The sequence below is a fragment of the Dermacentor albipictus genome, chromosome 1 (genome assembly GCF_038994185.2).
Source record: "Dermacentor albipictus isolate Rhodes 1998 colony chromosome 1, USDA_Dalb.pri_finalv2, whole genome shotgun sequence".
In the NCBI taxonomy this organism is placed as follows: Eukaryota; Metazoa; Arthropoda; class Arachnida; order Ixodida; family Ixodidae; genus Dermacentor; species Dermacentor albipictus.
In genome coordinates, this window is record NC_091821.1 from 5,901,555 (window position 1) to 5,925,561 (window position 24,007).

Sequence of the window (24,007 nt, forward strand, 5' to 3'; positions counted from 1 at the left end):
TCGAAAATGACAGATGGAAACAAGCGGCAATTTTGAGGCACCAACGGACATGGCTAATAAGAACGATGCTGACATTTACTTTATGGAAATATGCGTCACTTGCAACAACGAGTACCTTCGGCCTCAGTTCGTAATTTCTTCCTAAAGAACTTCCTCTTTGTTGCGAAAATCCTTCATTTTGGGATCCCAAACAAGTGGACACTGCACAACTTGAGTGATGAACAGCTCGTTGAAAACTCCGCGAGACATTGCAAATTGGCAGCGGGTGTCGTCTGCTACAAATGTCATCTGCTAGAACCGTCTGCTCGAGCGGGCAAGTTGCCTGGTTCCCAACGGCGCCTGCGCTTCGACCATGCCCCTGCCACGTGAGCTTGACGTCACTGCTCAAGGCGCTCCGCCATTGGTTGCTGCTCTCACCCCTCACGAATTTTTCCAAATGTTGCGATCGTGATTGCAGAGGTGCCACTCAGAAAACGGGTATTGGGAAAGAAGGCTTGCTCACGCAATGAGTGCTGCGCCGTTTCTAGGTCAAAATCGCTTGCATGGGAAGCAGGCTTGAGAGATCCAAAATGCCATCGACTAGTTCTGCCATAAATGGGTGCCACAATAATAGTACACATGTGGATACGGCAACACGGTGAACTGCTTACCACGTGTAAAGGCGTCATTTTGCTTTCAAGAAATTAACTTGGTTTCGCTAAAAAACACTCTTGACTGATTAATGGCCAATGCAATTGGTCAAGAAACCACAAACTAATGTAGCTATTATTACAGAAATAACAACACTTCGTAAAGCATGAGTCGCCAGTACATCAGGTTGATAAACAAAATAATACTTTCTGCCAGCTATGGCTGTACTTGCAGTCTGCCTCCTACTAATGCCAGTGTATATAACTGTCACGCTCACCTATCACTGTTTTCAGCATGCTTCCAGTGAACGAATACATCCTCAGTGCAGTTCTAAAAATTCAGATAAAAAATGTTCCACAGCTTTTTCCCCATTACCACTTCATGAACAGACACTCTGGCCACAGACACTCTGTCCGATAAGCTTCGCTTTGCACTAAAAAATGGGTACCATGAAAATTGGTTGTCAGTCCCTTTAAAGTAATTAACTGTGGTTGAATGAGAAATGTTGCTGCAGCCAACATGTCAACAAGGTGACTTGTCTTCTTCAGGGCCATGACGAAGAGAAGGCCGCTTTATCGACATGTTGCCTTCAGCGAAATTTCTCATTAGACAACTGTTAACCACATTAATTGCCTAATATCACAAGTTTATTACCCCTGGCCCAACGGCACAAGAAATGACATTAATGGCCTAACAAGAGGGAGATTCACAGGAAGATGGAGGCTTAAAAGTAATTAACATTGGTTGAATGAGAAATGTTGCTGCAGCCAACGTTTTAACAAGGACACTTGTCCTTGTCGGGGCCATGACGAAGAGACTGTCACTCTATCGAAACGTTGGCTGCAGCGTCATTTTTACGTCAGATCACTGTTGACCACATTCACTGCCTAATCATAAGTTTATTACCCCTGCCACAAGGGTGAGAAAAAATGACATTAACTGCTCCATGCATTGAAGTTTAATGCCATCTGCAAGGAGCCACAAGAACACACTTAAACAGTGCCTGAAACAGTTTGGACAAGTTGTGTAGATGCACTGGGTACAGCTACAATAAAACATTCACACCACAATTTAAGCGAAACATCTCATATTAAGAGAGCTATGGACGATTACAAGCTAACCGTCTCCCTAGCAACGCTTTTCCGCCTCAACTCATTCGCCAAGCAATCAGGGCTAAGCGTTGCCTTCACTGGCTCTGCACCATGTTGTGATGTTGCCTCGTCTATTTCTGATGTCTTGGAGTCAGTGCGCGAAACCTCTCCAACTTCTTTGCTAACCAACTAGCTGTCGATCCGCAGCGAGAGCTATCCAAGGAGCATGCGTTGCAAATGTTATGTCGCCGCAGCGAGCGTGTCCGGTACTTCCAATAACCGTAGGGAAGCTGGACATTTTGACAGATGGGCGGAGGTGTAAACTGAAGTCCCTCCATGCTACTACCACTGTGACAAAGGCTCTTTAGCTTAAACATGAGTGGCCTGCACAGTGCCGTCACTTGGTGGTGCAGAGCTTAACCAGCTATACACAGAGCTAATATGACTGTAACCAAGTGCAAAACATTTTATACATTTAAGAAGACATATTCACAATTACACTTCTGCAGAAAATTCACACAAGCAGCAAATTAGAACAAACTTGGTTACTGCTATATTAGCTCTGTGTTTGTCTGGTTGAGCTCTGTGCCACCAGGTGGCTGCACCGTGCAGGTAATTATTGCACTTCTGCTCGTCTGGTAAAACATCCAGTCCACTTGAGCTCACGCGAATTCTGGACACGCTGAAACTCTCTATTGTGGTAGTAATCCTATAACGTGAAGTGATTGCCACAAATGCGTAGATGCTGGTGCCAATCGGATACCGACAGCCCGGTTCATTGCAGCCATTCCTCTCGCATGTTGCCTTGCAGAGGGACACTATGTTGCAGCAAGACATGTCACCAATCGCTAGATTTGCAGCCCATAGGCTAACAAGGGCAATCAATGGGTTCACGATAGAAAACTCGAGACCAACACAGGAGCGGAGCTCGCATCAACACGGAGCACATTGTAACAGAAACAGATGACACTTGCTGTGTGCCTAAAGTGTTTGAATTCAGTGATAAATTGTAATTGCGCATTATCTTTGTTAGTTATTTACAGAAACAAATCAACCAACATTACAACTATTAGGAACAACATTTGTTCACCATAAAATTGGAAAAATTATCGATGATGCAACCTTGGTAGCCAATCAGATAGCTTGACCTACTGATGCCAATTGTGCTATGTCAATTGTAAAGGGGCGGCTGAACCTCAGGGAAGCAGTGCATCGGTAGTGATGCACATTTTTAAAACCTTATAATCAATCACACATTTTATGCAAAGCGCTTAAATGTGTCACCTAATGATCAGATGGTCCTACCCTAATGAATCAGTGTGTTTGTACAAGATTGTTCCAGGGCACCTTTAATGGCATTAAAGCATGGTTCCCTTTCAGGTGCAGTGCACTGTCACAACTCAATCGGCCGCCTACTTTCACGTCCAATGTTACGGCTGCTTAACCCTTTAAAATCACCGTCGTACGATATGTACAGAATCCCAAGTGGTCATGGTGCCAACCAAAAAACTACCTAGCGTCCCTCTGCAGGTACTGCAAACTTTTGCGACTGCTTTAAGGAATTGCCATTGTGCTACCGCCGAAATTGATTTTTCACTTCGCTCTATGCCACTGCGGTAGTTATCCCACTTCGTCTATTTTACTGCCGCGTGCTCATGCCTACAGTTGTGCTCTTTGCACTCTACACAGCCACAAGCTGTGTAGAGTGCAAAGAATGCAGTGAAATGTAATGAATATGCATTTTTTGGCAGATTATGGAGCTAGATATCTGAAAAATGGCACTAGTCAGGATTTTTACTAAGCTCTTTTCACTACTGCTCAGCAGCTTAATTCACCTAATAAGTGAATCCTGGAAAACTCATTTCGTGAATCTGCTTAATTAGCCACCTGGACTATGATTCCCACACATCAACAGGCCAAATTGTACTGTGCGCTTTCGGTGATTTAAAAAAAAAAATTGACCTAAGTAAAAAAAAATGATGTCGCATTGCCGCCAAGCTCATGAGCAGCTGATGCAAACCCAAGCCTTGGTGCAAGAGCCAGCCATGAGCTTTGGATTAGCTGAAATCTCCCTGGCTGCTGCCAGTGACACGCCAGCTGGCACCAGAGAAACCTTTGCATTGGCTGTGCACCTTTTCCAAGAGACGGACTATACTCACGGGAAGCAGCCCCTTCTTGGCCTTGAAGAGAGACCAAATTGCCGCAGACAGCGCCTGCGCAAGACAGCTTGTTAGAGTTCAACAGGTGCAGACACAGCATCACACTCAAAATGAGGACACCAAGCAAAGACAAGAATGCAGCACCCTCACAATTTGTTTTGGTACAACTGCCGGCATTTGTAAAGAAAATGTGAACACAAAAAATGAGAATGTCGTTGACACAATCGTTATGCTGGTAAAGTGGAACCACAATTATACGACTTTCTCGGGACCATGCAAAAATGTCATATGATGAGGGCATCATAATTCGTCGAACAAAAATTATGCCCATACACACAGTTTCAAGTGACAGAGCTGAGACAAGCTTCAATTTAAACAAGAAACTAATACTCTGCAGGACTCAGAAACCAAAACCGCAATAAGTAAATGCCAAAAATGTACTGCAGTGCAAGTGCCAATCACGTTTTATTGGGAGCCTACTGCAATCTGCACCGCCAGCACGCTAAAATGTTCTTTTCTCACCAACAGACTAAAAAAAAATCACTCAGCTTTTTATAGACTTTCCTTTATAGCCATGCAGCAAAAGCTTTCTTTTGCCAAAAAAGCCACTAAGCTTTTTTTCCATCACCCCCATATTTCTTGTAGAGAACTAAAAGTTCCTTTGATTTATTATATGGGCTTGTTGAGAGGTCCTCTTGTAATTTGTTGTAAAGCAGGCAGAACGACATTCACATAGAAGGCACACGAGACAACACGGTGCTAAACGACCAGCTGTGAACAGCTGTTTATGACCGCCATGTCTCCTCGCACTGAACTTCAGGAACTGCTGTTGCACACTTCAAAACAAATTTAAACTTCAAAGAGAATTACAAAACATGCATATTATTTACTCCTATTAAAGCGAGGTCAATAATATCATAACGCACAGGTTTTTTCATTATATTTGAAAAATTGTGGTGTATGCCACAAAACCTCACACCAAGCAACCCTGGGTGTTGCACCAGCCGCATTGTTGAAATAGCAATCATGTGAAATGAGCCCTTTAAAAATTGCATTGTGATGCATGTGACTGCACCAACTTTTTTCTTTCCAATCAAACCATGTGAGACATCCTTTATACTGCTAGTCTGGCGTTCTCGTGCACAGCGTCTAAAACCATGCACTGCAAGAAACGAGACAAACACAACAGCTCGCACGCAATACCGTCAGCGGAACTGCACCGCTCAGTAACAACACGAGAGAGAGAGAGAGAGAAAGCGGGCCCCATGATGTAGGCGTCACGCAATCCTTCGGCTCCGGCGTGGGAGAATGCAGGGAAGGAATTTCGCTTCAGAGGCTGAATGGGGGCCAGTGGAGAGAGTTTCTATGTTGGCGGTGAATCGTGGGCTTGCGGCACTGCAAATATTTCTATTTCTGCTATTAAAGGGCCCCTGAAATGGTTCGGACAAATTTTGTAGACACATAGGGTACAGCTAATCATTCGCACCACAATTTCTGTGAAGCGTCTCACATTAAGAGAGCTATGGGCGATTACAAGTTACCCTCCTCCACAGCCATGCATTTTCTCCTCAACTCGTTCTCCGAGTGATCGGGGCTAAGCTCTGCCTTCACTGGCTCTGCGTCATGATGATACGTCGTGTCATCTACTTCCGGTTGTCTTGGAGGTAGTGCGCGAAGCCTCTCCAACCTCTCTGCCAGCTGCTTGTCAGGCGACCACAAGCGAGACCTAACGAAGCAGCGTGTGTTGCAAGCATTATGTCGCAGCACCTAACGTGTATGCTACTCCGGTAACCACAGGCAAGGTGGGCATTTCGACAGATCGTCAAGGCATAAACTCAAGCTGATGAAAAAGCTTTAGCGTAGATGTACAAGAGCGGCCTGATCAGTCTGCACGGTCCAGCCACTTGTTGGCGCAGAGCTTAACCAGCCAAACAAAGAGCTAATATTGCTCTAAGCAAGTGTAAAACATTTTAAACATTTACCAAAACAACATGTTAACAATTATGCTCCTGCGAAAAATTTACACCAGCAGCAAAGAAGAATACACTTCGTTACTGCTACTGTGTTTGGTTGAGTTCTGTGCCACCTTGTGGCTGCACCATGCAGACCATTCATGTTTGCGCTTCTGCTAATCCCGTGAAACGGCCAGGGCCTTTCCCCTTGCGCTTGCGTTTACCTGAATACCGGACTTGCAAAACGTTGTTGTGGTAGTAATCTTCCGGTGTCAAGTGACAGCCGCAAACGCGCAAATCCCGGCGCCGATCGGATAGAGACAGTCCGATGCGCTGCAGCCATTCTGCTCGTCTGCTGTCTTGCAGAGGGACACGAAGTCGCAGCTTGACATATTGCCAGTCGCTACGTTTGCAGCCCACAACTCAACAAAGGCGAATCATGGTGCTCGCGAAAAGACAGACCGACACTGATCGCGGAGCTCTCGTCAACATGGAGCATGTTGTAACGCAAGCAGACGACGCTTGCTGTGTGCCAGAAGTGCTTAAGTGTAGTGAGAAGTTGTTGTGCATTCTCTTTCTGTTACTTTCTTTTTATAGAAACAAATGAACTAATATTAGAACTATTACGAATAACATTTGTTGACCATAAAGTTAGAAAAATGATTGATGATGTGCCCTGAACAGCCAATCGGATAGCTCGCCCTACTAGCGTCATTAGGGCAACTTGCTTCGACTGGTTAGGGGCGGCTGAAAATTCAGCCCAGCGGTGTGCTGCCATCTGCAGCAATGTACATTTTTATAACCTTATAATAAATTACATGTAGAGCACTTAGATGCATCAATTAATGATCAGAAGGACCTATTCTAATGACTCAGTACGTTTGCACAAAATTGTCAAAATCGTTTCAGGGTCCCTTCAATTAATAGCTGTCAATTGGGCGTGTTGGTAATATTCATAATGGAAAAAGCACAACTAAAACTGAGACTTAGCGACGGGGAGATGTAGTGCTGCTTGTGTATTTACCCAGTAATAGGATTAGGGAGCATTTTGCACAAGGAATTTTCTGATAAGCCCAATCGAAGAATCAACTGCTCACCCTGTAGGTTCATTTATACTTTACTTGCTGCATGCTCACAAAGTGGTGCAACTTGAGCTCTTGTAGCATGTCTAAAATTTTTTTCAGAAAATTTGGTGGGACTTAAGATTATTGTTTTGAGTTTGCAGTGCATACCACTGATTGAATGCTGAACACTGAGGCGGTCAATTAGCCTTTAAATATGAAGACGAGATATACCGTAATAGTTCATTCATAAGCGAATAAATAAAAGTGCTCTGAAGTTCTTGATGCTTACCGTCAGAGGTACATACTTCAGATGCAGAATCACTGGCACATCCATGAAGTCAAGAGTATGACGGAAGCCCGTCTGGCCGGGATGATGCATAAGGTGTGGACACCGACCAAAATGGTTAAAAATATATTTACGTTTTTATTTACAATGCACTTGTGCAGCGAGAATTGACGGCTTGTGGGTACCCTGAATACTTCATTGACTCAGTAGGGCGCCAACTGGCTCACGCAGTACCCACCCACCCTGGACTCCACAAAAAACAGGCTTCGATACCATATGTCCCCAGCATAAGAAAGACCCTTGCACGCGTTCTGCAGTCCTATGATGTTCAGGCTGCGCGCATACCTTCCCAGAAACTTATACACGAGCTCGTGCATCTGAAAGATCCTTTGGAAAAGGACAAGTTCCCAGGCGTGGTACACGTCATTCCAAGTGTGGACTGTCGGTATGTTTAGGTTGGAGAAACCGGCAACTTCAATACAAGACTTAAACAGCACAGGAATGACGTCCAGAAAAGACACGTCGCATTGAATGCCCTGGCCAAACACTGAGCAACCACGTCACATACGATTAACTAGGAAAAATCTCGCATGATTGCCAAAGAATGAAATCATTCTTTACGTCTTTATCTTGAGTCCCTAATCATCCAAACCACGGCACACACACGTAATTGCAACGAAGGCAATCTGCCGTCCTCGTATGCCAAATGCCTTAATCATGTTTTGAGCCGCACATATAGAAAAGGACGCCAGCTCTGCCGCTTGTTTTATTGTGAACAAGGCTCCCGTGGGGGAGCTGAAACGTAAATATATTTTAAACCATTTTGGCCGGTGTCCAGACCTCTTCCTTGAACTGGCACATCCACTAAGATGTCTGTGGTAACTGACACCACCAGGGGGCGCGCGATGTACAATGAACAGCAGAGCGCATGACCTTAGCGGTCAGTGTCCCTATGCCCCTCACAACCACCACTGTCTTCATTGCCGTGCGCTATGGCCGCGGGTCTGGTCACTACAACTGGCGACGAGGGAAAATGCTTCAAGTAAACGACACCAGTGACGGTGATGCAAGAACAAGCATGCCGGTCATCGGAAAGATAGACGAGTTCAATACAGACAGTGCAGACTAGACTGAGTACCAAGAGCGTGTGGAACTATTCCTGATGGTGGACGTGCCAGACGGTAAGAAGACGGCCGTATTTCTAACGTGTTGCGGGGCCGCAACATATTCCTTGCTGCGAAGCCTATTGGCCCGAGAAACCTGCGGCAGCGAACTTTGAGGCCCTCAACAGCCACTTCGCACCAAAGGTGCCGGAAGTGGTAGCAAGTTTCAAGTTCTCACGACATAGGCGGGACGGAGAGGTGGTGAGCGAGTACTTCGCGCCATTAAAGCGACTGGCCGACGACTGCAAATTTGAGTCATTCCGAGACAGCATCCTATGAGACCAAATCGTCAGTAGCATTGACAACGTGCCAATGCAAACGTGGTTTCTGGAAACAGCCAATTTAAACCTGGAAACCACAATGAGTAGGGTACGAGCCATCGAGGCTGCTCGCAAGGATTCCCGCAAGCTTAGCACTCACCCAAAGCCACAGTCGGAGTTGGCCCAATTGACAGTCAAAACTGCCATGGTGGCAAGAAACGTAGTGCAACCTGGGCATCGGGAACCCAGGTGTTTGCGCTGCGATGGTACCCATCAAGCACGCCAGTGCCAACACGTCAACTCAGTTTGCTACAAATGCAGGCAGCAAATGCATCTGGCAAGAGTGTGTAAAAGTGATAGCGAGTTAGTAAACAGATAGGCGCGGCGCGCAGATTCGAGGCGCGTGAACACCGTGGATGAAATGCTTGGGGCACTCTGAGCGAGTGAAACGCCAGAAGCATACAACCTCTGGGCACTTCAGGCAGCTGGGCCGGCGCCTATGCACATTGCAGCTATCATTAACGAGGTTCCACTAGAGATGAAACTTGATAGGAGCGCCAGTGTCTCAACCATAAGTGAAACAAAGTTCATGCAACTGTTCCCATCGGCCGCCTTGGAACGATCTGACATACAGCTGAGGAGTTTTTGCGGAGATACGCGACGAGTCACCAGGAAGTCTGCGGCCGCTGTAAAGCTCGGGGAGGAGGAGAGACGGCTACCTCTGTTTGTGGTAAAGGGGCAGTGCCAAGCATTGTTTGGTAGAAGCTGGGTGAAAGAATTCCAGTTGGGCATCAGCAAGCCGGAATCTATTTTGTCTGTGTCGTCTGCAGAAGAAGCTGTGGACCATTTTCAAGAGGTGTTTTCAGATGGTTTAGGCATGTTGCGTGGCGTTAAGGCTCGCATCTTGGTGCTGCCAGACGTCAAACCCAGATTCCTTAAGCCACTGCGGATGCCCTTTGCTTCGAAAGACAAGTTTGAGGAATCATTACACAAACTACTCCACCAAGGCATGGTCCAACCAGTGAACACTGCCAGAAGAGCAGCTTCTGTTGCTCCAGTGCTAAAACAAGATGGGCAGTTGCACAAATGCGGCGATTTCAAGCCGACTGTAAATCCCATAGCAGTTGTGGAAACGTATCCCGTGCCACGCATAGAGGAATTGTTCACAAAGCTCCAGGGAGGAGTAAGGTTCACAAAGCTATACCTAAAGGACGCCTACCAGCAGATCAAGCTGGAAGAACAGTCACAGGAGTTCGTCACTGTCAAACCTCCAAGGGCTTGTTTCAATACACGAGACTGCCATTCGGGGTTGCTTCCACCCCAGCCATATTTCAATGGAAAATGGAAAACCTCCTGGAAGGTCTTGATCATGCCGCAGTTTACGTCGATATCATCTTGGTAACAGGCGCTAATGACGATGAACATTGGTAAAACCTCTGCAAGGCACTAGGGCACTTGCAAGAGGTGGGCTTGAAGCTGAAACTTTCACAATGCAAACCTGAGGTCCAGTACTTGGGTCACACAAGTGCTGCCGGGCTACATCCAGATCCCGCCAAGACTGAAGAAGTAGGGAATGCTCCCAAACCTCGAGATGTGAAAGAGTTGCAAAGTTATTTGGGTTTGGTGAACTTCTATAGAAAGTTTCTCCCCAACCTGTCAGATGTACTGCAACCATAAAACGGCTTGCTTATCACTGGAACAAAGTGGCGCTGGACGGCAGTTGAGCAATGTGCATTCATGAAAAGCAAGAAGCTGCTCGCATCCGCCCTTGTCTTGGCCCATTATGACCCTTCCATAACCACGGTGTTGATCACTGATGCTTCCCCTCATGGCCTGGAGGCAGTCCTGGCACAGAGAGAGCCTATTGGAGAAGAGCGACCGACAGCCTTTGCATCAAGAAGCCTCACAGCCGCTGAGAAGCATTATAGTCAATTGGATGAAGAGGCACTTGGCCTCTTGTTTGGTGTCACAAAGTTCAGGCAGTATCTCTGGGGACGGAAATTTGAAGCGGCTACCAACCACAAGCCCTTGTTGGGCCTGTTAGGTGCTGGAAGGCCTATTCCGGAACCGTGCTTGCCGAGGCTTCTTCGCTGGGCGTTGCTGCTCGCAGGGTACAGCTACAGTTTGAGCTATCGGAATTCCAGTAAGCATGTTCTGGTAAGCATGGCCTGGAGGCCTGATAGCCCATGCAGATGGGTTGAGTAGACTCCCTTTGCCAACAACTGATTGCTCTCTAGGGGCGCCTGCAGAGGTATTCATGCCTGTAGGTGTCTATTCCCGTGTCCTTTCATTAAAGGTGGTTGCAGAAGCCACTGCAAGAGATCCGTGTGGTCAAGAGTACTACAGGATTTATGGTCTGGTCATGTTCAAGACTTGACATCAGAGGGGGGCCATACGTGTCCCGTTTCAGTGAGTTGAGTGTGCAGTGAGTATGAGTGAGTTGAACTGTGTGCTCTGCGGAATCCGTGTTATGGTACCCTCCAGCCTCCAAGGGGAAGTCCTGAAGTTACTACACGAGAGCCACCCTGAGGTCACAAAAATGATAGCCATCGCCCAAAGTCATGTGTGGTGGCCGTCGTTAGACAACAATGTTGTAACCAAGGTTTAAGAGTGCTTTGCCTGCCAACAACAACCGAGACCATTTAGACCAGTGCCTATGATGTCGTGGCCATTCCCAGACCCTGGTCAAGAATCCACATGGACTATGTGGGAGCTTACCGGAATTCCAATTTTTTATTGCAATTGATGCATTCTCCAAATGGATTGAAATTGTTCCCTTTTCATCACTCTCAGCAGAATATACAATTGCATGGATGTGGGTCATGTTTGCAAATCAGGGCCTCCCAGACATGGTGGTATCGGACAATGAACCCGCATTCGTGAGTGAAGCGTACGAGACATTCTTGATGAAGAACGGCGTGAAGAGGATGCTAGTACCACCCTATCACCCTGCTTCTAATGGTGCAGCGGAGAGAGGCATTCAAACTATTAGAGTAAAATTACAGAAAGTTGGCCCAGGGGACCTTCGTGCACAAATTGCATGAATACTGTTATCATATAGGTCAACACCCCACAAGGTCACCAGGTGTTGCCCATCTAAGCTGTCGATGGGACGGATGCTCAGGACTGCATTGGATCTGGTGTGGCCGGACCTAAGGAAAACGGTCCTCTAGAAACAACTTGCTCAGAAGATGGAGTACGATCAAAGAATGAAACTGAGGGTGCCAGCACAACCAGGAGACAGAGTATTCACCAGGAATTTTCGGCTGAGTCCGAGCTGGATTCTCACTGTAGTCACCAGGCAACACAATTCCCAGGTGGAGCTACAATTGGATGATGGGCAACAATGGACCCACCATCTCGACCATGTAAGGCCATAGTCGATGCCCGACCAGCACAACCGTCAGTGCTCCAGCCCTTCTACCGCACGCTCGGAACCACATTTGACTTTATCCTCAGGGACTGGAGGTACACCTGACAGTGGTTTACCCGAAGCAGCAACAAGCTTGAAGGGTCAACTACTACTATCCGGCGAGCCCTATCAGCTGGAGACCAGTGACACCATAACATCAACACGCACTGATTGCTCCTCGCCTCCTTCCACACCTCGGCTTCATCAGAGCACTAGGGAACGCCATCCGGTGCTTCGGTTTTCTCCTTTAACTGTAACTGCTTATATGCTGTTAATCTGTTGTGTTAAGGGGGGAGGAAGTATGGTAACTGACACCACCAGGGGGCGCGCCATGTGCAATAAAAAGCAGAGCACATGACCTGTGCGGTCAGTGTACCTATGCCCCTCACAACAGCTACTGTGTCTTCATTGCTGTGCACTATGGCCGCAGGTCTGGTCACTACAATGTCTTTTTTCCATCATATCAGTCACACTAGGAGAAGCATTACTAGCATCTTCTTGTCTTAACCCTTTCAGACGCTATGTACACAATTGTGTACATTTCCATCTTGCGGCTTTTAAAAAAACAAAATGCCAAAACTCGAGGTTTTCGATAGTTCTGGCTCTTTTTTGTGCTCTTGTCTGGCAACACTGAAGTTTTCAGGGCCATCTGGCGGATAGTAAAGCAAATATGACCAAAAACAAACAACATGGCGGCGCACGCGATGGCTTCCGCAGGTGAGCTTTTTCGATTATTTCTCCCTTTTTTCTCAGACGTATTGCGGCTCTAAAAAATTATACAAACAATGCCTAACATGCAAATATGTACGTATGTTGAATTATTCGGTGTTACTTGAAAGACTTGCCAGCGGCGCATTTAGTGCATGGTCACAATTGTGTACTGTTAGATACGGGACCTTTTTCTGAGACCCCTTCGAGTTCCCCAGACCACATCGAATCGCACCACAGCTAATTGAGGAGCGAAGAAGCACGGATGCCACATTCCTGAGGCACGACACGTGCAAACAAGTTGGCGGACCCCACTTCGTGTGCAACCGGTGGAGCTATTCAATGATTGACTCTTCCCGAAAGCGAAGGGAGCGCCTGGCACTGTTCCAGGTAACGTGAGTCCCGAAGCAAGACGGCTGTGATGTGCCGGGAAGGCCTGGCAGCGTCGCCCCGGCCGCCTTTGAAGAGGGCATTTGCAAGCCAGCGAGGCCATACCGCCGGGAGTAGAAGGCCCTCGGTAATTGGTAGAGGGCCCTCGGACAATTGGGGCCCAAGCGTCGTCCCCGTTCTCTCGTTGCGACGACACATTGTAAGTCAGTAAGGCAAGACCGCAGGGGGACCAAGTGGCGACTCTCTTCGCCGGGTATGACACCATCGCACGGGCGCCTACCATTGGCCGAAAATGGCGTCATCTGAGCGGGCTCTCCCATTGGCCAAACATGACGCGTCTTCCAGACACCGAAGGGCTTCAAAGACGCAGACCAGGAGCAGCAGAAGAGCTTTCCTAGAGCATTCCCTGATTCATCTCTCTCGAACTTCTTGCGACGGGCCGCAGCGTCTGAGTTGCTGCCGGCCCGTAATGACTGTACGACTGTTCCTTGACGTCTCACTGTAAATAATGTAAAATAAACCTCTCAAGTTATCATCGCAAAGTCCGTCCTCAACTCCTACAACTGGTGCCAGTGGCGGGATCGCCTCCAACTCCTACAACTGGTTGCTAGCGGTGGGATCGCCCCCAAATGCAACAGCTGGTGGCAGCGCTACGGATCAACCTTCGCCGAGAGAAATCCAGAGGAACCCGGAACAGCGAAAAAGAGCTTTCATCCAAAGGAGTCGCGAGGAATCGGGAAGAGCGGAGAAGAGAGAGCCTTCGTCGAAAGAGGTCCGAAGAAACTGGGAGTAGCGAAGAAGAGCGAGCCTTCGACCCAGGGAGTTCTGAGGAACCGGGAACAGCGGACCAATGAACCAGATGGCAGGGTGCTGCAACCGTAAGTGAGCGCGTGGTTTTTTCCTTTTGATTCGCCAGACTCAAATGTTTTTGTTCATTTTGATAGTTCTGGAAATCGGGAATTTGTTGCATTGTGTGTTTGCACAAATTAAGGAAAACAGTTCTAACCACCAGTCGGGGCAGCTGCCATGGATCTTAGAAGGTTGACGAGGTTAGACTTGTTAATTGTTGGTGTGCGATGATTTGGGAGTTGAGGCGGACGAACGGATGAAAACGCCAGCTATCATAAAGGCGATTAAAGATAGTGGTAATAATGATAAAAGCATTGAGCTTGCTTGGAAGGTGATACAAGAACCATGGGAGCGTGAGCGTCGTGAACGTGAGCGTGAGCGTCGGGAGCGTAAGAGTGAGCGTAAGCGTCAAGAACGCGAGAATGAACGGAAGCGTGAACTTCAAGAACTTACTCTTAGGCGTGAGCGTCAAGAACATGAGAATGAACGCGAACGTGCGTATCAAGAACGTAAGCGTGAGCAAAAGTATGAGAGAGAGAAGGCAGCACTCATCAAAGAGATACAATATCGTGATCAGTTAATGGCACAGAGACAATGGCTGTCTGAGAATTCTGTAGGTAGTACAGAGCGAAAGAATGAGGAAGTGTCTAGCGGATTTTCGCCAAAATCCGACGAGAAGAGTAGTGCCTGTGAGATCGGCTGCACATTCATAAGTGAAGGAAAAAGGCTAGCTGCTAATGATGCCTTAGTGGCAGCAGAGGCCGTTAAAGGCCGGAGTGAGAGCGACGAGGTGCTGTGCCAACAGAGGACTGTAGAGAAAGCTAGGCCAGCTGCGAACAAATTGGCACAGTTACCGCGGGTGTGCGACGCTTGTAATGTTAGCGAGATTGCTAGCGAAGAAAAGGGTACTGCTGACCCGACAGACGTGGGCACCCATGTCAGGTCTGATCTGCGTGCCGAAGTGATGTGCGAACTGGACGATGCAGTTGAGAGTAGTTCTCGGGATGGCGAGCTTCGTAGTTCACGAGAGAACAACTGCATTGTTCAGGTATCAGTGCAGCTCTCCGCCAGTCTAGGTAGCCTAGAGATGGATGATTTAATTAGGAATCATTCGGACTGTGCGCGTGAGACAGCGATCGAGACCGACGAGCTGTGTGTCGATGCACAGCGTGAGCTGGGCAATGCAGTAGAGGGCAGTTCGCAAGAGTGCGAGTTGCATAACTCGAGTAAAGCCTGCTGCATTGTTCCAGAGTCGGTTGAGCTGTACGCCAGTCGAGGCAAACTGAGAGCAGATTTAAGTGTAAATCACCCAGACTGTTCGGGTAAGAGACCGATCCGGGCCGACAAAATGTGTAACGGCCAGCACGAGGCGCCAGAGGATGGCATGAAAGGGAATTCCCAGAGAAAGCGCTGCAGAAAGAAGCGCCCTAAAGACAGGAATGCGGTGACTAATGTAGCGCCGCCAAAGACGGCGAGAGACCCAAAAGGGCAGGGCGCGAGGAAAAAGGTGCGGTCGTCACTGACCATGTTGATGCATCAAGTACGTTCGAGCCACCGGTCAAAGAGAGACCGTGAAGCATGTTCTGCACGGACGCGGACAAAGGGCACGGGGCTGTTAAACTCCTCGTCGTTCCGTAGTTCTTTTCGAAGCTCAGCGTGTAGTACAAAGAAGCACAAGGTGGCAAGACGAGAGCAGGTGAGGAGTAGCGACGCGGTCACTAGAGTTTGTGAGGAAAGAGGGGCGCTGGACGCAAATTGGCGGGAGACTGTAACGTCTTGGGGGAGCTAATAGTGAGTCAGCCCTTTTGTTGTTCCTCGGTAGCCAGAGTAGCTTTCAAACCGCTACCACCTCGGGTACGGCTCAAAGTATGAGTCAGACATAAGCGTTTGGAAAGGGTGGCCAAGAGCGCTTCCATAGAAATGAAGTGTTTTGTTTTTATTTTGAGCATCGGAAAGTTTTCGTGATTTGAGACTAGGATTTCTTTCAATGTGTAAAGTTTGAGCTTTGTTTGTGTTTTCGTTTGAGAAGCTCCGAGATTTGAAAGATGAGGTTTATGTAAACATGTAGTCTCGCGAGGTGTTCATTAATAAGTAAATAGGCTTTCTTTTTTTGTGTGTGTGTAAGTAACCTGAGTGTCCAGGTTATCTGCGAGAGGCCTATGGTAACGCGCATGTGTTTTAGTTAACCTTCTTTTGTTATGTGTTCTTTTATTTTCTAAGGTTAACCGCGTAGGTTTTCAGTAAGTACATCATTTGCACTGAGAAGCGTCCTTAGTTCCTTTAGCACATGTCCTGTGTGGATGGAAGGAAGCAGGTTTATGACTGGGTTGTTCGTGTGTGTTGAGGGCAGCCGTATTCTGACTTCTTTGGTGAACGTGACTGGAACTAGTTATTAGAAGACGCATCATTTTAAGGCTTCTGCGGAGTGCGTGAGCCCCGCAAGTTTAATTGCTCGCGTATGTTGCGTGTCCTGTAGGGACTAAAGGAAGAAACGTGAGTAAGCGTAATAAAAAGTTTGCCTACGACGCAGGTACGCGTTCTGATTAGTGACCACAAGGCTAGCGCGCTTGTGATTACGTACTTGTCAAGTTGACCAGATTGTTCAGTGGCACCAATACGTGCGATAAGTACGCCACTGCGATAGGTTGGAAACATGCTGTTCGTGAAGTTATGTTCGGCTGTTTTCACTGTTTGTTTGCAACGACAACGACCCTTTGTTTTGCAACAACAATAGTACTCTGGTCTTGTCGGCATTCGGGGAGAAATGGATAGCGGTTTGGAAAGGTGGTTGGAACTGCTTTGTCAAAATTGGGGAAATAAAAGATCAGGGTTCATTTGGCTCAGTAATAGCCTGGCGAGTCAGGGGTGAAGAGCCTGCGCTTACGCGTGGTGCAGCGCTGTGTTGTTTTGTTTGTTTGACGTATGTTCTCCAGGGCCCAGGATCCCGAAGTTCGTCAAACGAGGCTCGACCACAGTACCTTGCAGGTTCTTTCAGCGTTCCTCATGGCCAGCGAATTGAGTTCACCGGCCGTTCAGAACTTCCGGGGCGAGGACGAGCTGTTAGATACGGGACCTTTTTCTGAGACCCCTTCGAGTTCCCCAGACCACATCGAATCGCACCACAGCCAATTGAGGAGCGAAGAAGCATGGATGCCACATTCCTGAGGCACGACACGTGCAAAGAAGTTGGCAGACCCCACTTCGTGTGCAGCCGGTGGAGCTATTCAATGATTGACTCTTCCCGAAAGCGAAGGGAGCGCCTGGCACTGTTCTAGGTAACGTGAGTCCTGAAGCAAGACGGCTGTGATGTACCGGGAAGGCCTGGCAGCGTCGCCCCGGCAGCCTTTGAAGAGGGCATTTGCAAGCCAGCGAGGCCATACCGCCAGTGGCGTAGCAACAGGGGGGGCCGGGGGGCCGTGGGCCCCGGGTGCAAGGGGCCAGCGGGAGGGGGGGGGGTGTCATATGCCTGAAGACACCCCTTTTTCCGCCGGCTTGACTGGGCGCAATTGGCAAAGAATGCTCCGGTATCCAGTAGCCCGAGCTCATGTACCCGATGCGTTGCGCCGTAGAATTGTGGGCTGCAGCTCTATCAACACCCCATGAAACAATTGCACGAATGTGCGGGCTAAAAAAATTTCATTCACAAAATGGTCGCTAAACTATTCGCCTTAGCGGAATGTTTCATGTGGGGTGTGCCGTGCGTTCATGCTGGGAGCAGGAGTCGCTAAACATACAGTAAGGCGTTGAGGCTCTTGGGTCCCTCTTCCGTTCAGAACGCGCAGCGAAGACGAACAAAGACAGCACTAAGCGGGCGTTCAACGAGCGCGCCCGGCGCTCTCGTTTACGGCGAAGCGTTTGTTGAGAGCGACGTTGCCTAAGTGCGGCCGTCAAAAGTCGCTAATGGGATTCTCTGGATCGTCTTCAGACTGGGTGCGGCCGAACAGTTTGGCGGTGTATGACTCGACAGGCTGTATATAGTCGCGGGCGCCGCGATGTTCAGCTCGCTCCCGCTCGCTCCGAGAAGCCGCTGCGAAACCTGCCGTTATGTTTCACGCTTTCCTTCTTACCCTCGAAAGTTTCAGAAAACTGTTGTTATTGTGTGACTTCATGTCATAAGTACAGTGTCTGTGTCAGCTGCACAGAACTAGAAAAACGTGAATTTTGTAAGGATATTTCCGGATATTCTATGAAGTTATGTGTCTGTGATTACTAGGAACTCGGTAGCGTGAAAAATATGGCAGGTAAGTAATAACCATATCCTTAATAATCCCCTAATTAGTACTTATAGAGGAAGCACTTCAATTCCAGAATTGAGGATTCAGAGTCATATTATTACCTCAACAAAAACTTCTTAAGCAAAATCGTTTTGGGTGCTACAACCTACAGTACTTTGGCACTGGGGGCGGCGCCTAGTATGGCAGTCGCGAAAGAAATATGAAATAGTGGACCAGTGAGGTTGATCCCTTAACCCTCTCCATTGCGAGCGCAGACCAACAGGTTTCGCTGGCACGGGCTTCATCGCGGTCTCTCTTTTTTTATGGTGACGCCAAGAATCGACGCGAAGCGTGCTCTATTCTGTTCCCAATCTTTTGGTGGTACCGAGGCTAGAATAATCACGTTCGTCTGTATAGCAGCAAATAAAAACAAGGCTTTATTGATCACAATAAAGAGAAGTCGTAATTGTCATAACATTGGCGCCCGCGCAGCAGGGAGGCAAGTTGCGTTTTATGTTTTTCTAATATGGTAGGGAGATCAGCGTCACTGAAACACAATTTAATTTTCGTTTTCGTTCAGGGCTGCCCACAGCCAAAATACTGCGGGCCGTAGTACCTACGACGATTTTTGTGAAGTTGTTGTTGGGCAAGATATGAATGTCGCCCTTCAATTTTGCAAATGCAATGCTGCCGCTATAATTGGTGATTGAAACTTTATAATTTTTTTTTTACTTGTGACGTGAGCCGTATTGTCCACGATGCCGCATTTGTTTTGGTTGCAAAGCCTTACAGTCTGACAGAAAATGTGCACATACGCTTATCACAAGCTATCAGTGCAGCACACTGTTTTATTTGGCGCAGAAAAAAACAGCGTGTATTGGCCTCGAGCTCCACCACTGGAAAAGCTGGCGCCACCGTCGGCGTGATGTGCTATTAGGGATCACGTGGACATATATAGCGGCCGCGTCGGCTGCTTCGGGAGCGCCGAAGCGAGCTGAAAAGGAAAGTTTAAGTTCCCTCGTACGCTGCGGTCCTCATTTATTGGTGGGATTTTCTCGCTTCGAGTGTCTCCTTTACAATGATTGAAAGCACTAGAATAGGTAGTGGCTACTGCTCGGTGCCGCACTGCCGGACGTACGCAACGGAGCCCGGTGTCAGCCTTATTCATAGGTAGCCGCAGGACAAGAAGCTGCGTGAAGCTTGGCTCGCGAACCATAAAACCGGCAAACAGTCATCGGCTACAACTCGGGTATGCAGCAAGAAAAGACGCGAGGAAAATTTCTGCTTCGGCGCCGCGTCTGCAATGTTCGAAAAACGCGCACTGAGATGCTCGCCCGAGTCCGCTGCCCGACTAATGTCATGACGGTTTGGTCTATGAACTTGTCGATGCTATAGATACTGGCAAGATCACTGGAGTGGATAGGGAGCGGTAAAGAAGCACAAAAAAAAGAACGCATGGCATATGGTCATGTTTCTGTAATGAATTAATGCACTGGATTGCAAAAAAAGAAGCAGCGGGAAATCGCACGCTGAGAACACCGATAAATATATAGTGCGACTCAACTCGAGAAATAATATAGAAACGTCCAAGAATCTAGAAAAAAAAGACGATTGAATCGTCGCGACGTCCGGCATATCAGTCCCCGTAGGCATCGAAGTCTCTACAATGAAATTATTTTTGAACAGCTCTGATAGCGCCCACGCAACATTGGTTGCTTGTATACTGTCAAATGCTCATATTCTGCAGCCTAAAGCTCATGGCATGGTGTGAAAACGCGCACGCGGTGAAAGCAAAACAGTGCGCGGACAAGCATGCAGACGCGCAGTCGGTCGCTGCGAAGCTGTGCGATCGCTGCATTGAATCTTCATTCAATTACGCTCCGTTTAGATATAAAAACACTATAAGAACATATTTCACATAGTTTGGTCTCGGCGCTTGCCTACCTTTCACGCAGGAAGCCAGGTCGGGAGACTAAATCGCGGCGACCGCACACAGTGGCGTCCACTGTACGTATTCGGTAAAGAGATAGCGTCTGTAAACGATTCTGGGCTTTCAGTTTGCCCAAAATTATTATTCAGACAGTAAAAAACTTCTCTCGTTTCGAAAGTATTTACAGAAATTTTTGGGAGAGCACCCGGGTGGTGTGTTCAGTGAGCGCTGACACCAAAACCTATAAGGAGCACGCCGCGTGATCCCCCATACTACGCCAGCGAGGCGCTTCCGATAGATGGCGACTCCGTAACTCCTCGCCGCCAATACCTGCTGCATTCGCGACCACTGGGAAAGAAAGCGAAGGAGAGGGGGACCCGGGGGATGTGCGCGGTGTCCAAGGCGGCTGTACTGGTGCTGAAACCCGGAAATTGTCGATATCCTCGCCCTCCTCGACTACACCAGGGGGGGGGGGGGGGTGACAGAAGACCTATCGGCCCCGGGTGCCAGACGACCTAGCTACGCCACTGCATACCGCTGGGAGTAGAAGGCCCTCGGTAATTGGTAGAGGGCCCTCGGACAATTGGGGCCCAAGCGTCATCCCCGTTCTCTCGTTGCGACGACGCATTGTAAGTCAGTAAGGCAAGACCGCAGGGGGACCAAGCGGCGACTCTCTTCGCCAGGTATGACACCATTGCACGGGCGCCTACCATTGGCCGAAAATGGCGTCATCTAAGCGGGCTCTCCCATTTGCCGAACATGACGCGTCTTCCAGACACCGAAGGGCTTAAAAGACGCAGACCGGGAGCAGCAGAAGAGCTTTCCTAGAGCATTCCCTGATTCATCTCTCTCGAACTGCTTGCGACGGGCCGCAGCGTCCGAGTTGCTGTCGGCCCATAATGACTGTACGACGGTTGACTCACTGTAAATAATGTAAAATAAACCTCCCAAGTGCTTCATCCCGACGTCCGTCCTCAATCCTACAGTACATAGCGTGATAATGGAAGTAAAATCGACTGGGCGCCAATTTCTGTCTAATCGCGTACGTTACTTCTATTTTCCAGATTTTATGGGCTTGCCTTGCGCGTCATTCTACAAACCAAAGTTGCATCATGCAACCAAAGAAACAGCTGATCGACTACTGGAGAAGATTGCTTCGGGGAATGTTTCCGATATCGGTGAAAGTGACAATGAAGATGGCGTTCCACAGGATGACTTTCTGCGAGAAAATGATGGTAACATACAGAGTCCCAGCGAAGATGAAGAAGAGGAGCATAAAAAGGCGCCATTGAAAGAGATAAGTGCAGAAGACAACATACCTAAAAACTTTCAGTGGAAAAAGAGACTTTACGTGCCCCCATCAGACACCGACTTTAGCGGTCACAACGAATGGTCACCTCCTGACGCAGGTGAAACGTGTACGCCGTACATGTACTTTTCCAGATACGTGCCCGAGTCAGTTTTCAAGGTGATAGCAGAAAACACTAATCTGTACAGTGTGCAGTCAACTCTGCATAACGTGAACACGACAGCCGATGAAATAAGGAAGTTGTTCGGAATGCACATCATGATGGGTGTCGTCCATTTGCCTCGGGTAAGGCTCTATTGGAACCCGCAGATGAAGTTCCACTCATCAGTGAAACTATGACCGAGAAGCGCCTTTTCAAGCTTCGAAATAATCTGCACATTGTTCCAGAAGATTCTGATTTCCACAGTGAAGATCGCCTGTGGAAAGTGCGTCCTTTTCTGGAACTTATATGAAAGCGATGCTTGGAGCTGGCTGCTGAGGAAGAATGCTCAATCGATGAGCAAATGATCTCTTTCAAGGGCCAGCTTTCAATAAAACAGTACGTGTTTGCAATAAAAGTGTTTGCTCTATGTGGTAGAAGCGGTTTACTGTACGACTTTGCGGTATACCAGGGAGAAAACACGATTCCTGCTGCGCTGAAGAAGGACTACGGTCTTTGTTCAGGCGTTGTCTTGCATTTGTCTAAACGAATTCCTTCTAGATGTAATTATCAGCTTTATTTTGATAACTACTTTACATCAGTGCCCCTCCTTCGCCGACTGCGACATGACAAAATTTTGGCAGCTGGAACAGTGAGATAAAACAGGCTAGGCAAGTACCCTCTTGGATAAAAAAAAGTGATGAACAAGAAGCCGCGAGGATACTCCGCTGAATACGTCACAAGAGATGATGTTGTAGTGGTGGTCTGAAAAGACAACAATGCTGTGTGTGTTGCATAAACTTTGTTGGCATTGGTGAGGAAGAGGATGTCAAGAGGTGGGACAAAACCAAGCGTGAGCACATATTTGTGAAATAGCCCGAGATCATTGCCAAGTACAATAGAAATATCGGAGGAGTGGACAAGATGGACTTTCTGCTGAGCCTGTACCCCACCAAGATCAAGTAAAAAAAGTGGACCCTCAGGGCGATATTTCATTTTGTAGACTTGGCCGTCTGTAATGCTTGGATAGAGTATTTACATGACAACGCACACACACGGCGGTCAAAGCTCCTTGATCTCCTGCACTTCCGCCTACAAATTGCGGAGGCCCTCATCAGCAGTGTGCCTAATACAAAGAAGCGTGGGAGGCCTTCCTACGAAGACGTCCCGACAGATGTTCCTCACCAGAGGAACGCCTGCATTCAACGACCTTGCTCGGATGCATGCTATGATGGCGTGGACCATTGGTCAGAAGCCCGGGACCAAACCCTTCCTTCTAGATGCAAGTATGAAGGTTGCAAAGGGCGATCAAGAGTTTTTTGCAAGAAATGTGAAGTCCCACTTTTTATGACGAAGGACCGTAACTGTTACTACAAATTTCACACTTGAAATATTGTTCCCGATTCTTGACCTCTATGACGCTATGTACACAATTGTGTACACGACTCTAAAAAATAAACTGCTCTTGTATTTTCGACAGTAGCCTTCCAATTCATCTTATTTGGTCAAATATATATAGTAGAAACAAAAAAATTTTTTTTTTGTAAGAAATAGCGAGCGGCGTCTGAAAGGGTTAAACCATGCATATTCCAAGCTAATAAGACATCCACCCAACTTCTCTCCACCTTGCGGGTTTCCACAGAACTACTACGTTATATTCCAAGCTAGAATCTTTTTTAAACACACAGTGAAAAAGTAAACCCCCTGTGCTCTCCCCTCATCTGTGCCACATACGATGCCATCAGCTCAGTAAATGTTAGGTGGCATCGTCCTTCTAGATTGTTATAGATTCCACTTTTTGTTGTACAGCGCAACCTGTTGTCAATATAAGAGCACAGGCACCTTGTGTAAAATGTGACGACACAGCAATATACTCATACCATTCACAATGTTCATGTTACGTGCCACCTCGAGATGCGACCGAAAGACGAACCGCGGATCCCGCGCCCTCCATTGGCAATGTGATCTCCAGAGTAAAGTTCACCTGTGCCAAAGCTGGGTGGAAGAAACAAAAGGGGCACTTGGCTCTGAAGCATGAACTACCAAGTCAAGTTCAAGCGAGCAGACCAGAAGCAAAAACTGTAAGTTTATTCCTAGGGTTTGTTATACACTTTTGCTATAACAATATCTTTCTAAACGAATTGTCTTTCCTTTTCTCTGACACTTACTTCATCAGCGACACCCTGGGAAACCACAGGATGCGTGCCAAATTGGTACTATAAAAAAGCAGCGCGAGAACATAAATCGGCACACGATCTTGTCAGTCACATGGCCTCAGCAACTTTCCTTTGCCCCAGAGGAGTGCACGGCGCAGTCAAGCAGACTTACGGCTCGGTTCCCATGGACAAGGTAGACGGTAAAGAGAGAGAGAGAGAGAGAACGAAACTTTTATTTGAATCAGTGACTTGTCACTCGAGGTGGGAGGGTCCCTTATTCCAGGAACCCTCTGGC

The 24,007-nt window shown here is 47.8% G+C and overlaps 1 protein-coding gene and 1 pseudogene across 9 annotated transcripts in view; one reads left to right on the plus strand and one right to left on the minus strand.

Moving 5' to 3' along the window:
* The window catches only part of Miga (mitoguardin), a 296,982-nt gene that overhangs the window by 25,937 nt on the left and 247,038 nt on the right, over window positions 1-24,007 (minus strand). For 7 of the 9 annotated variants that reach the window (XM_070538808.1, XM_070538801.1, XM_070538807.1 and 4 more), the window contains one exon: window positions 3,881-3,934. The exons of the other annotated variants lie outside the window; for them this stretch is intronic. In XM_070538808.1, the coding sequence (XP_070394909.1) occupies window positions 3,881-3,934 (54 nt within the window). The remainder of the gene's footprint in view (window positions 1-3,880; window positions 3,935-24,007) is intronic. 9 annotated transcript variants of the gene reach the window in all.
* On the plus strand, window positions 12,707-22,288 carry LOC139054663 (piggyBac transposable element-derived protein 4-like; annotated as a pseudogene).